The following is a 12923-nucleotide window of genomic DNA, read 5'->3' on the forward strand; positions in this document are numbered from 1 at the left end:
AGGAAGAACCCTTTTTAAAATAAGTGTGCCAACAAACGCTCTTTACAGTAATGACATAGAAAACCCACATTTGTTTCCCAACAGAATTTTCCAATTAAGTGGTTGCAATAGTCTTTTATGAGCAACAATCCTAACTAGCTCTTTAACAACATCATGCCATCATTTTGCCACTGTTGATTTTAAGAGTATTATTAAAAGAACATGCACGGTAAGTACAAATGGAACACGTTGCAGGATACAATAGTCACTTGGGCAAGAAAGAGTGAGACAAAGAAGGGGAAAAAAGAGCTGCCCAGAGACCCTCTGGTTAATTAGCAAAGTTTCTGTGCTGTAATGTGAGAATGTCAATTAAAATGTCTGAAGGGAGATGGAAAAAAATGTTAAGTTCATGCTGTGTTCACAAATGAGAAGAACCCACAAAGTATTCTTTGGAAAACAGTACATCGCACAAGTAGGTGTGAGCATATCATATCAGTGATATCAGTGGTATCAGTCATATCCGAATATTGAGGTTTCACAGCATTAATCAATAAATGAATATCTGAAATGAAATGATGTGAAACAATGCACATTTTCTTATATCAAAACAGGACCTTTGGTTTGTTAGTCCATGTCTACTTTGTCATCTTCACTGTTTTGTGGAGCCGAAAAGTGCGCTTACAAAAAGTAGTGTCTTCTGAAATACTGTCACATGAATGGCTGGCTATGGAAGCTAAACCAGCTTAGATTGCTACCCCCAGCAGGCTGCTTGGGTTGACGTGTGTTACAGCATGTGCTGTGTCCTTGGCTTACCTGGAATCACTGGGCGCTAGACAGGACTATTAGGCATAGCCAATCAACATAACATTTTGGACCGTGGTAGGAAACCGGAACACACCAAACCCTGAACCTAGGACCCTGAAGCTGTGTGGTAGTGACTCCACTTGTAGCACCATGCTGCCCAGAGTGAACTCAGCTAAAAATGCTCACCAGGATTTGGACAAGACGCACCGGGACGGGACAGCATTACCACCTTTCTCAGAATAAGCAACGGAAAATCTTCAAATAAACATGATACGATATGATATGATAATACTGAAAATGTTGTGTATTCATGAAACTCCTATGCCTTTAAAATTCCTTTAAATATCACACACGTATTACGCCCCATATCTTAACCCCTCTCATTAACTACATTACAAGTCTGAGCCAAATTTGGGTTCAACTAAATGTAAAGGATTAGGGTTCAAGAAATCATATGATATTAAAACATTGATCTATGTATGTGCACATTCATTTGGAGATCTGGAGTTCCTACCAGCCCACTGCAAAATAAAACAAGTCAGTTTCTGATTGCTGCCTAAGTCTTGAAACAAGGGATGACCCAAGCTATGATTCTGTGCTGATTCTTACATAGAACACAGAGATTTAGAATCCTCCCTTCTCCTTTTAAAGTGTTGCCGTTGGTCTCCAAACAGAGCGTTTGACCCACATTTATGAAAGAGAGCAAAGATGAGGTTAAATGGAGATATGGATAAAACAAGAACAGAAGATAAAAAGAGAGCAGTCCAAAAATGACTAAAACCAGAGCTTCTGTTCCTCACTCATTGCTCCTGGACCATTGCACTGAAATGAGTTTGGCTCATTCTCATTTAATGGACCAGGGCCAAAATCGCACATTCTGAACAGGGCTGTTCATACGGAAAAAAACACTGCTGTGGCGTCTGATCCTTGACAAAAGAATGACACAGACAATTCAATAAGACCCCAGAACTGTGTTCATTTGTGGAAAAGGAGTACACTGTGACAAACAGAGACCCACCCATACTGTAATATACACGACTGGGGTTTAAAAATCCTCAACAGTAGCCTGTGAAAGTGTAGAAATGTATTTTCTGGAGTTATGCAACAAAAGCTAATACTACTGAGATGAGGTGGAGTGCAGTTTGTATTCAGAATATAACTGTTACATTACATTCAGCATTAGTAACTGTCCTCACTAAAGGTCTCATGGTTGAATTCATTGAAACCCTCACAGAAATGCTCCAACATCTAGTTTGGAGACTTTCCAAATAATTAAAATTTTATAAAATATGATTGCATTGAATGATGCATATGGGCGGCACAGTGGCGCAGTAGGTAGTGTCGCAGTCACACAGCTCCAGGGGCCTGGAGGTTGTGGGTTCGATTCCCGCTCCGGGTGACTGTCTGTGAGGAGTTGGTGTGTTCTCCCCGTGTCCACGTGGGTTTCCTCCGGTTTCCTCCCACAGTCCAAAAACACACATGTTGGTAGGTGGATTGGCGACTTAAAAGTCCGTAGGTGCGGGTGTGTGAGTTAATGTGTGTCTGTGTTGCCCTGTGAAGGACTGGCGCCCCCTCCAGGGTGTATTCCCGCCTTGCGCCCAATGATTCCAGGTAGGCTCTGGACCCACCGCGACCCTGAACTGGATAAGGGTTACAGATAATGAATGAATGAATGAATGAATGATGCATCAGAATAAATGTTGGATAAGCAAGTGCACAGGAACAGTATGCCAAGTAGTGCGGGAATGGATATAGATCAGGAATTACTGCTTTTTTTTAATCTGTCAACCCGACTGTATTATTATAATGAAAGACAATCACAGGTGTTGTGTTATTGTGGTATTCTGTAGAAGCTGGTTGGTGTGTGTCAGGGTTTACGCAGCAGTCACCTAAGCTTAAACATGCCTTTACCTGGAATAGTCTTCAAGGAAAAACAGCTTAAAAGGCAAGAATGTACCTGCATGCATACACAAGCAAGTGCACATAGATCTACCTATCGTGGATAAGCTTATCATCGTTATTACATTACCTCACCACAATATCTTAAGTGAACACTTTATTTATTTATTTCTGGAGCTGACTTCAAGTTTTTGTGATTTGTTAGTTTTAAACTTTTATTATTCAGGACACAACATAGTAGTGTTGGTATCACACAGCTCAAGGTCCGGGGGGTTGTGGGTCTGTGGGGAGTTTGGTGTGGTCTCCCTATACAAGCATAGGTTTCCTCATAGGCCTTCAGGTGCTCTGGTTTCCTCCCACAGTCCAAATACACACGCTGGTAGGTGGTTGGACTATTCTGTAGTGAGAGTGTTTGATTCCCTGTGATTGACTAGCACCCTGTCCAAGGTGTTTTTCTACCTTGCACCCAGTGATTCTAGCAGACTGTTTAAGCAACATTTGCCTACATCTGTAACATTAGTAACGAAGTCTCCTTTGATATAAGTGTCTGCTAAATGCAGTGTGATTTTCAATGCATTTTAAAACTGGACTGAAACTTCAAAACTGATCAATTTACTTGGCTGTTATGTGCCAGGGTGTTTGTTCTTCACCGCAAAAACATTTTATGTGTGAAAAACATCTACTAAACTAAATGTCAGTAAACATGTGCTCTGTACTGCTGGTTGTTGGCAAGTTTGAAATTTTGAGACTGCTACTAAACATTCTGACATTCTAAACATTCTGACGCGTGGTGTACAGGCACAAACATACACATTCTTAAGTGTTTGCAATTGCTGTCATTTAGCCAAGCGAATACAGTGAGCTAATTAGTATCAAAAGCAAAAGCTTCAGTAACAAAAGTGTGCAATTAGAGGTGTTAAATCAAGCAAGTACCAGCTTTATTTGAGGCTGAAAATGTCACTGCTCTGCCCTTCACAATGTTTTTTTATGAAACAAGGGTGGAGAACATGAAAAGAAAAAAAGAAAAGAGAAGAGCGTGTTCAGTGGTGAGTAGGAGTACAAACCTTGATGGTGCTAAGAGAGTGAGATACACATCTCTCTCTCTCTCTCTATGCGTGTGTGTGAGTGAGAGTGAGAGTACAGAGCTTACAAGGAGGTGATGATGACTGTAGGGGAGGAGGCAGAGAGGAGTGACAAGTTAGCACTAGGGCCGTGTTCAAAATATCAACACGGCAATATATTGTGAAGAAGCCTATGGAGATACGCATTCCCATACAGTGACTATCAGCAGTTATAAATTTCCTTTCACACGTCCTGTATATTTAAGTCTGACCATGTCACATTAATGCCATGTGGCATATATGCTCTAATTAAACTGCACCTGAAAACAATAAAAACAAACACAGTAAACATACACAGCAAACTAATCGATGAATGCAATGAATGGAGTCTTGTCTAAAAACCCGAGAGACAGCTTGTCTCAAAGCTGAAGTAAGTTGTAACCACCAAGACAGCATGATGCACCAAAAAGTCTGCAAAACTTCCGTCTTGTATCAGCCAGAGCTTCTTATCACTGAGCTGCAGCTATGCTGCTGTGGATGTTAGCTCCACTATAGAAAAAAGGCAAGCGGAATTTGGCATCCACTGTCTGCAGTGGTTACTGGCAGAGAATCTAATAGCAACAATAAAGGTAATATCTGCTTTGGCAGAGTAAATGTGAGGCACTTGTAGCTAATGCCTTTGTGTTTTGTTCATTACTGGGAAATACATTAACAGCAAAATGTATAAAAGAGCAGAAAACAGTATCACTTCTAGGACACCTCCATTAAGCATTACACACACACACACATGCACATAACACACACATCTTTAACCCTGGGAGTGGTGCACTGTAATATTTACGCCACAAAAAGTTTGAACGGCAAAAACATCCTCTACATGAAGTCTTGAGAACGCGGCTGCCATAGAAAAAAACTTCTGTTTCCTCCAAAACAGACACACACACACACACACACACACTTTGCACACTTCACACACTGTGAGCCTCAGTACTATAAGAATAGAGGTGTAAAACTCCCAAGCAATGCCCTACTTACACACCAGATATAGCTACTTGAGGTAAAAGGAGCAGAGAATTATAGAAAGCAGCACAGGACACAACAGAAGATAGAACAGAGTCACTGCACCGTCTGTCCTTTCTTCACTAAAAAAAACAGAAATATATAATTGAACCAGCATTGCTTTCATATATTTAACAACTGCTTTATACTTGGTTCTGCATATCTTGCTTCTTCTTGTGCGGGTGTCATACGCACACATTCACATATGTCAGCCAGCATACTTGAATGTAATGTGAACATGTGCACCAGGGGGTAGTATCTAAACAGAATGTATAAACAAGCAATGAAGAGAAATTTTCACAGTCTGTTGAACTGAAGTAAAATACTAGAAAAAATATTTTTTACTTTAATATGAATTGTCCTCTGGCAGTTTTACTGAAATCCTAGTTAAAATCCTCTTTTATTTCAAGTTAGAGTCAAACTCTTCGACCTTGTGATCAGCCACCAACAAGAACAGAATCCCAATGCGTGTGTGAAAAGCATTGTGAACAGATGTGTGCGTGTGTATAAACACAAAAATTTGGATTTGGGTGATTGTATAAATGGACTGTGGATTTGTGTGGGTTATAAGCTCATTGTGATCATATCGATGTGAGTGCACGTAAACTCTGTCTGGATTAGTGTGTGTGTGTTTGTGCAAACGCATTGTGATCAGCACTGTGTGTGTGTAAGATTTCACTGTCATTGGATCTGAGTGTGTGTACAAGACATTGGCCACAGAGGCAGCCATGACCTAATGGTTAGAACAGTGAGCATGGGACAAGAACGTCACTGGTTTGATTCCCACGACGGGCTGGAAAATTGGGGTCTGTGGGTGTGTACTCTCCTCCTCCCTCAATCCTTGGCTGAGGCCCCCTAGATCAAGGTACCTTACCTCCAACTGCTCACCAGGTGCCAGGGATGGTTGCCCGCTGCTTCAGGTGTGTGTTCACTGCCCCTAGTGTGTGTGTGTGTGTGTGTGTGTGTGTGTGTGTAGAATGTCATGAGTGGGTTTAATGCCGAAGACTTATTTTGTTGTACAATGACAAATATTTGCATTTGCATTTTTATTTTTGTTTATTTATTGGTGTGGTACAAGACTGATTATTATTCATATACTGACATGGAGCCAAGCAGTGAATGCTGAGCACAAGAATAAAGAAATCAAACCAAAGCAGAGGCGCTGCACAGAAATAACCAACAGGCTATTCAGAACATCCCAAAGAGCATTACTGACACTTAGGCCTTTAAGCATGCAGTAGTTGTCTACGCAAGGGTGATCTCAGTGAATGGTGAAGTTTCCAGTACGGCTGGAATATAAAAAATATAGTTAATGGGTTTGTTGTTTGTAAAGGGAAAAAATGCACTGCATAAAACACAGGTTAATATAATCATGAAAGCTTCATAAACTAGGCTCCGAGTCCTGCATTACTGCAAACGTCAGTGGCTATTGAGTAACAGAGGCTCTGTTCTTCTTCAGTAAAGCATCACAATCATTTTTTAGCTGTAATTTTAAGGTAAAAATACTATTTAGTGTCCCTGAGTGCAGCTGAATGGACAGCCTCATCAGAGAACCAGTGTATAGAGTCTGAAGCCAGATCTACTGAAGATAAGACTAACGATTAAGAGGAGAACCTCTGGACTGATGCCCTTATATTGTGCCTTAGAGGGGTATAAAATACTGTATAAAAATTTTCATGAGGAACGGACCAATAGAAACACCTTCTTAACTTTTAATGGAAGTCAACGTAAAAACATTTGACTTCCACTGAAAGTTATAACGTTTATTACTTTTCCTATAAAGTTACTATTTTGGAGATGAATGTTTTTCTTTGGACAGCGGCGATACGCATCATGATTCATTGATCTGACGGTGGCTATAGCACTGCATCTATTTTTAGGGTTAGGCTTGGTCATTATCAATTACTATACTGCAGGACCCTAAACTAAGCACGACACAGGGCTGACTGCAATGTGTTTAGGTTGCAACAAACAGAATTGGAATGGGTGCATTTCATCATTTGGCTTGAGGCAAACGTTTGCAAATTAAGGAAAGCAGAACCACACAAGGATCTTGCAAAAAACAACACGAGTTCAAACACTGACATAATGCTACTCTTAGAAGGCATACTTCTTAACGGAGCTTGAGCTGTTTGTCATCAGTTGGAAGGTACTATGCACTGATAAATAAGAAGTAAATCAGCTAATCTTCATATTTAGCCATTTGAAGATTGTACTTAAAAGTACATTTAAATTGTTCATTGCAAATACATATATGGCAGTGACAAAACATTCTCTGAATTTTACATAAAAAAAAGTGTACTGGAATAAATCATGAACATCGCCTTTAATAGTACTACTGTGGTAAACATACATTTAATCTCTTCGTTCCTGAATTCAGTAATACTTTTTAAGAACAACTTTAGTTTGTAGAAATACACTTGTCAAGAAATATTTGAAGATGCCTTGATTCCTAAGGAATCATATTTATTTCCTGAAGGACTGTAATAAACTGCTGTAGCAGAGTGTTCAGATATTCATTGTACCCCAAGGAATTTTGTGACCTTCCACAAAGGGTTGTAAAAGGAATATTGAAAGTTTACATGTGGATTCGGATTCATCAATCTGGGGTGGGGAGGGGGGACCCATGTACAAATTAAAGCTCTGAACTGTTCTGTTTACAGATTAAAAGATAACATATGTGGGCGCTAAAATGTAATAATGATTAATGATATAATGGTAAACAAAACAGGCCTGCCTGCATTAACGACGTGTCAGCGTGTCAAAGAATAATCACTAAAGGGTTTGGAACAGAACTGCTTTCTAACCGCCCACACCCCCCCCCCCCCCCCCCCTCACACACACACTTTCTACCTCCTCATCTCTCTCTGTCTCACCAGCCTTGAACAGGAACACTCTGGAACTAAAACCACATGCATATAAACAAGTCCCCTCCACAGCAAACAAAACCCTTAAAAACTCATTGCAGTTTGAGGCAAATGCAAATGGTCTAATTACTGAAACAAAGCAGCCATCAGAAAGCCATGCCCACGCGGCACTCTTCACTTTCTAACCTCCATACCTGATGAACACTCTGGTAATCAAGCCATGCATTGACACAAACCAATTTAAATTCAGGCCTGTGTTTTAGGGGGAGTTTTAGAGTGGAGTGGTGAATGGGCTCAGAGAAGGAAAGGGTATTCCCTGTGGCATTCATCTGCAGAGCACTAAGCAGGAAGTTGACAGTCAAAGCGAAAGAGACGCTATGTATAACAAGATGTTGTTTTTTTCCATGAAGCCACCAGAGGCCTATGTACGCCCCAAGCTTACGCAGCCACAGGCTGATTCAGATCACCTTTACACACATTCTCACACACACAAAAAGTTTCATGTCATGTGGGGCTTATATGCACAAAGCTAGTACTACTACAGCTATGTGATGAAGTTATGCATATTTACAGTAAATTGTATGCCAAACATTGTAAGATATTTCATAGGCACTTCATCTTAAACAGACATTTAATGTATTAGTAATGTTCTGCAGGATTCTGGAATACAATCCTTCAGCTTTGCTGGGTTGTCAGAATTCATAATCGTGCACCCTTTTCATATTCCCTTTTATCAGTGTTTTCACTACAGTATCATTCATTACCCAGCATTCAAACTGGAAAATCTCACTCTTGGAACTGCAGTAGGAGAGGAGCAGACATTTTACAAAAGATGGCTGGAGTGTGCCTTTAAATATAAGCATTTTCAAAACGCCCACACAACAAATTTAAAGGTTTACTGATATTTCTTTATTAATTATATGTTATGGTTCAGGACAAAGAGCCTGCACTTTCAATTCCATCATATTGCAACATCCTAAGTGACTTACAACTGGACTTATGAGGAGGCTATGAAGAGTGGCTGAGAGACACGACATTCACATCATCTGCCCCTCACTGTGCGTAATAAGGGGATGTGTGTGTTCGGCTACTGATTTGTGTGCAATCCGAACGAAGAATTTTTAAAACCTGAGTTTTAGATTTAGGGCAAATAAATTGTTCAGAATATTTTGATCATAAACGTTGATCAAGAACAAATTGCACATGAAAGTGATTTGAAAAAAAAAATACTTAGAAAATGCACAAAGGCACGATCGAGCAGCTAAAAGCTAAAAGGAAAAATGCACATTTTATGCACATGCAAGTGTTGCAAGACAAATAACACGTCAGGGTGAAGGTGCAGAGCGTACAGAGAAGGATCGCAGGTCAGGGTAATACTGTGTTAACTGAAGATGAAATGAAGGCTGCTGAGTGTGTATGTAATGAGTTAATGAGTGTGTAGTGTGTTAACGAACATTTTGGAAAGTTATGTTACAGTGGAGGGAGAAGTGCTGTGATCATCTACAAGGGTCACGTATGTATCATTTAATACGTTTGAGGATCCTATCAATAACAAGGTCCAGAAAAATAATATTCAGAAAACAACAGATCCTCGGTTTTCTTTGTACGTGAAAAAAATTCTGTATCTACAAACACTTTGACACACTCCCTCGCAAACGCTCACTCACACGTACAAGTACTCAGACACCCTCTCTCTCTCTCTCTCTAAACACACACACACACACACTGTTCAAGCTCTGACACCATTTGTCACCATCCACACACACAGAGCCATCCGCTGCTTTGTGTGGTTCACTACTGTATAGAATAAAGATAAACATTATATGCTGACCAGCTGTGCAGTGGCTCAAGGCACTCAGTGTAATTTTGCAATGAGGCAAGTATGGACCAAAAAAAAAAAACAAAAAAACAAAACAAAACACGAGAGGGAGAGGGAGAGGGAGAGAGAGAGAGAGAGAGAGAGAGAGAGACTCACTGGTAAGTCTCTCCATACACATAATACACTCCACTTTATTCCCCAAACCAAATAACAGTCACTGCACAAGTGCATCCGAAAGCCTGCAGATTTTAAGGGCCATATGCTACATTTTTCATGTTTTTGTTATTCCACTAAGGTTCACTAATGATGTTTGAAGTCAAAGCTGAATGACTGAAATTAAACTGATAGATCATTTTTGACATGGGTCTGAAAGAAGTAGTGGCTCACATAAGAAGTCATTACAGAGAAAAGGAAAGAGAAAAAAAAAATCTGTAAAAACGTCAATGACACTCTTAGCAAAAACTGACCATTCCAAGGTTCAGATCTCACCATCATTGACTTTATTTGGGACTTCTTGCATCATGTGAAGCAGACAATGCAGCTTCTAAGACTGAACTTTGGAGGTGTGAAAACATATCCCTGCAGTATCTTTGAAGGAAATGAATTGGAGACTCCTGAATAGAACAGCAGCTTCGGTGGACCCACTAAACACTCAAAAACCCAAATGACCTCATTTACATTTTAGATGTTAAGCTTCAGTGTATTTTTTTATTCCATGTCTTTGCCTTTTTTAACTAATGTTTAATAATTGTACTGCAGTGAAACCTCTCAGCACCAACAATTTTATGAGGATTTATTTTTTTTTTTATTGATAGGGGCCCTTTAAGAAATCCTCATCCAGAGTCATATTTGCTTTGAACAGCTTCTTTAAGCAGAAATAACACACTTGACTTAACAGCTGCTTTTCAAAAACAAGGGTTGGCCTCGACTCTGACATAATTTGAGCGAGACACAGTAAAAGGCAATCAACAAGGACACATTCAGACTTGTCATCTGCAAGTAAAGGCTAAAACACTACTAGGGCCACATACATAACCTGTAACGCAGTGTCTCTCTGAAAGTCAGTTTAATGTCTCTCTTGAGGAAGTGGAAAACGGGTTGCTCAAGTTTTGCGCCTGCAGCGGCGGCCACAGGTGCATCATCCAGTTCTTTATCTCTTGAAAAAAAAACACTTCCCTTTCAAACAGATTTCTCAGCCGCTGGACTGACATCCAAAATGCATCAGCCAAGCTTTTCACTGTGACTCACTTCTTTTCATGTCTGAGGTCAGTGTGAGAGTCAGTTGGAGTCAAAGAGAAGGGCCCAAATAATCGCAGAGCATTTAGACTGCCATCTCAGGACTAAAAAAAAAAAGTCAGCTACTGCTGAGGCACCAACACATCGCAGTGGGTCAGTTTTCCACTAAACCAGCTCCTGTCCATGTGAAAAAGCCAGGCATCTATCATCACACTCAAAGACGATCATTAAAATGTGAAAATGGAAAACGCATCGTCGCTATTTGCTTTAATGTCTCAAGCATAAAATAAAGAAGAGTATAGAGCTTCCTCCTTCTTGATGGACACTGTCTAGAACACTAAAAATAAATTGAAAGCACTAGCGTCAATCATCACGGATGTGAAGGAATTCCCTCTCTGAGTGAGTTAAATATATTCCCTCAGGGTTCTCGTTCATGGGAGTTACATATAGAATGAGATAACGGCTAACAATTAATAACATTTTAAAATCCTGCATTTCAAATGTGTGTAGATACAGTTTGCAGCTAACATCCTCAACTAAATAAGAAAAGCAGCTGCAGATTTGACAAAATTGCAGCCTACCTCCAACATTTTAAATATTATTTTACAACGTGCCACAGATATGAGCTTGTCTTCACCCATGTGTGACTTGAACATGATGCTGAGGCATACCACATATACATACTCATTAAATTACATAGGTCACCCCCATGCCAGACCTCACATAAGACACTAGCCACAAATCCCACCCTGAGGAGACCCTCACCTCTTTATTACATTAAATGAAAACCCTTTTTAGGATTGAACTCAGGCGTGTTACCATTTTGTCCAATAAAATTGGGGGAAAAATTCACTAACTATTGGTTATTACTTTTGAACCAGTTTTCAAATTAGTCTCTCACTGACCTGAGAAAGTGTTCTCTAAACTGAACACTGGAGAACGAGAGCCATACGAGGACAATATAATAAATGAGATATGTTTTCATGTATTGTAGCTATCAGGAACTAAAGGTTTCATTAAACAGAGAGCACAATGAGGCTGATGTCATTGTAAAAAGCTCAATAAGAAGTAATAAAGGAGTCCTTAAATGGCGGTTTAAAATGTGCCACTGCAAAAAAAGAAAAAAAATTGTCAAAATATCGTCGTGTAAACGACTTTAATATCGCGATATGATAGTTTTGCCACCTCACTCAGCTCAGCCAGGAGCACAGACTGTAGGGCTTCTACTTCTTCCTCCTCGAAAAGAAAGCACAACTTCTCCCTCTCAAAGTCCACACGCACCGAGTGACAGAAAAGCGACCCACACCAAGAGTCCTGTACTCACCGTTGGGTCCATATTTCTCCAAACTCGCTTTCACTTGCTCGAGCGTCAGTCCAGTGTTTTCGTTCACGTTGAAGTGTCTCAAAACTTCTGATGCAGATTTAGTGTGAGCGTTTTCCATTGCTGTTCTAAAGAGGGCGTGGGGGTTTATTTTTCACAATGAAAACCTGACCGGCATGTAGTTGGGAGTAATTTCAGCCTCCGGGGCGAAACGAACGGATTCTGAGGTGAATTTTCCACTGTGAGGTCGGGGTGTCAAAGCTGCCACCTGCTCCGTCACTCTTCTTCTCCTCTTCTCGCTTTTCTGCCCTCCTCCCTTGTCTTCTCTCTCACTCTCTCTCTCCTATCTCACCGCTCTCTTTATTCTCTTTATCTCTCCTCTCCCTTCTTCTGGCAGAGCTGTCTCTGCTGCTGCTCGAGCGGTAGAAACGCGCGCTCTCCACTCTCCGGTGTGCTCGGCGTCAGGGCCCCGCCCTCCTTGGAACGTTGAGGCACCGCCTTGAGCTCCTATTGGTTATCTAACTGCAGGTTTATGAATATTTATTAACACGAACTCAGACGGGGCAGTAAAGTGGACCAGTCTCTCACACAGCTGAGAAGAGTAGGAATTGTGACAAATCAACTGTTTTTCATAGAACGTTCCTTTATTTCATATAAATATGTTTAATTAATTAATTCATTCATCAAAAGTAAAACCTGCATTCTGATCAGTGCCGCAATGGAACCAGAATGATAATCTAGAATAATTTTGCCCAAGGCAGGAATACACACCACACACTCAGCCTCTCACAAGCTTGGACAATTTCGCACAGCCAGTCCACACTTATCAACATGTTTTGTTGGACTGGGAGGAAACCAGAGCACCCGGAGGAAACCAA

The 12923-nt window shown here is 40.5% G+C and overlaps 1 protein-coding gene across 3 annotated transcripts in view; it reads right to left on the bottom strand.

Moving 5' to 3' along the window:
- Positions 1 to 12449, bottom strand: part of atp2a3 (ATPase sarcoplasmic/endoplasmic reticulum Ca2+ transporting 3) — an 82041-nt gene extending 69592 nt beyond the window's left edge. For all 3 annotated transcript variants that reach the window (XR_010796517.1, XM_066657283.1, XM_066657296.1), the window contains exon 1: positions 12049 to 12449. Coding sequence is in view for 2 of the 3 variants with exons in the window: in XM_066657283.1 (XP_066513380.1) it covers positions 12049 to 12166 (118 nt within the window). In the remaining variant the exon portion in view is untranslated. The remainder of the gene's footprint in view (positions 1 to 12048) is intronic.
- Positions 12450 to 12923: the final 474 nt, after the last annotated feature.

The sequence above is a fragment of the Hoplias malabaricus genome, chromosome 2 (assembly GCF_029633855.1).
Source record: "Hoplias malabaricus isolate fHopMal1 chromosome 2, fHopMal1.hap1, whole genome shotgun sequence".
Lineage (NCBI taxonomy): Eukaryota > Metazoa > Chordata > Actinopteri > Characiformes > Erythrinidae > Hoplias > Hoplias malabaricus.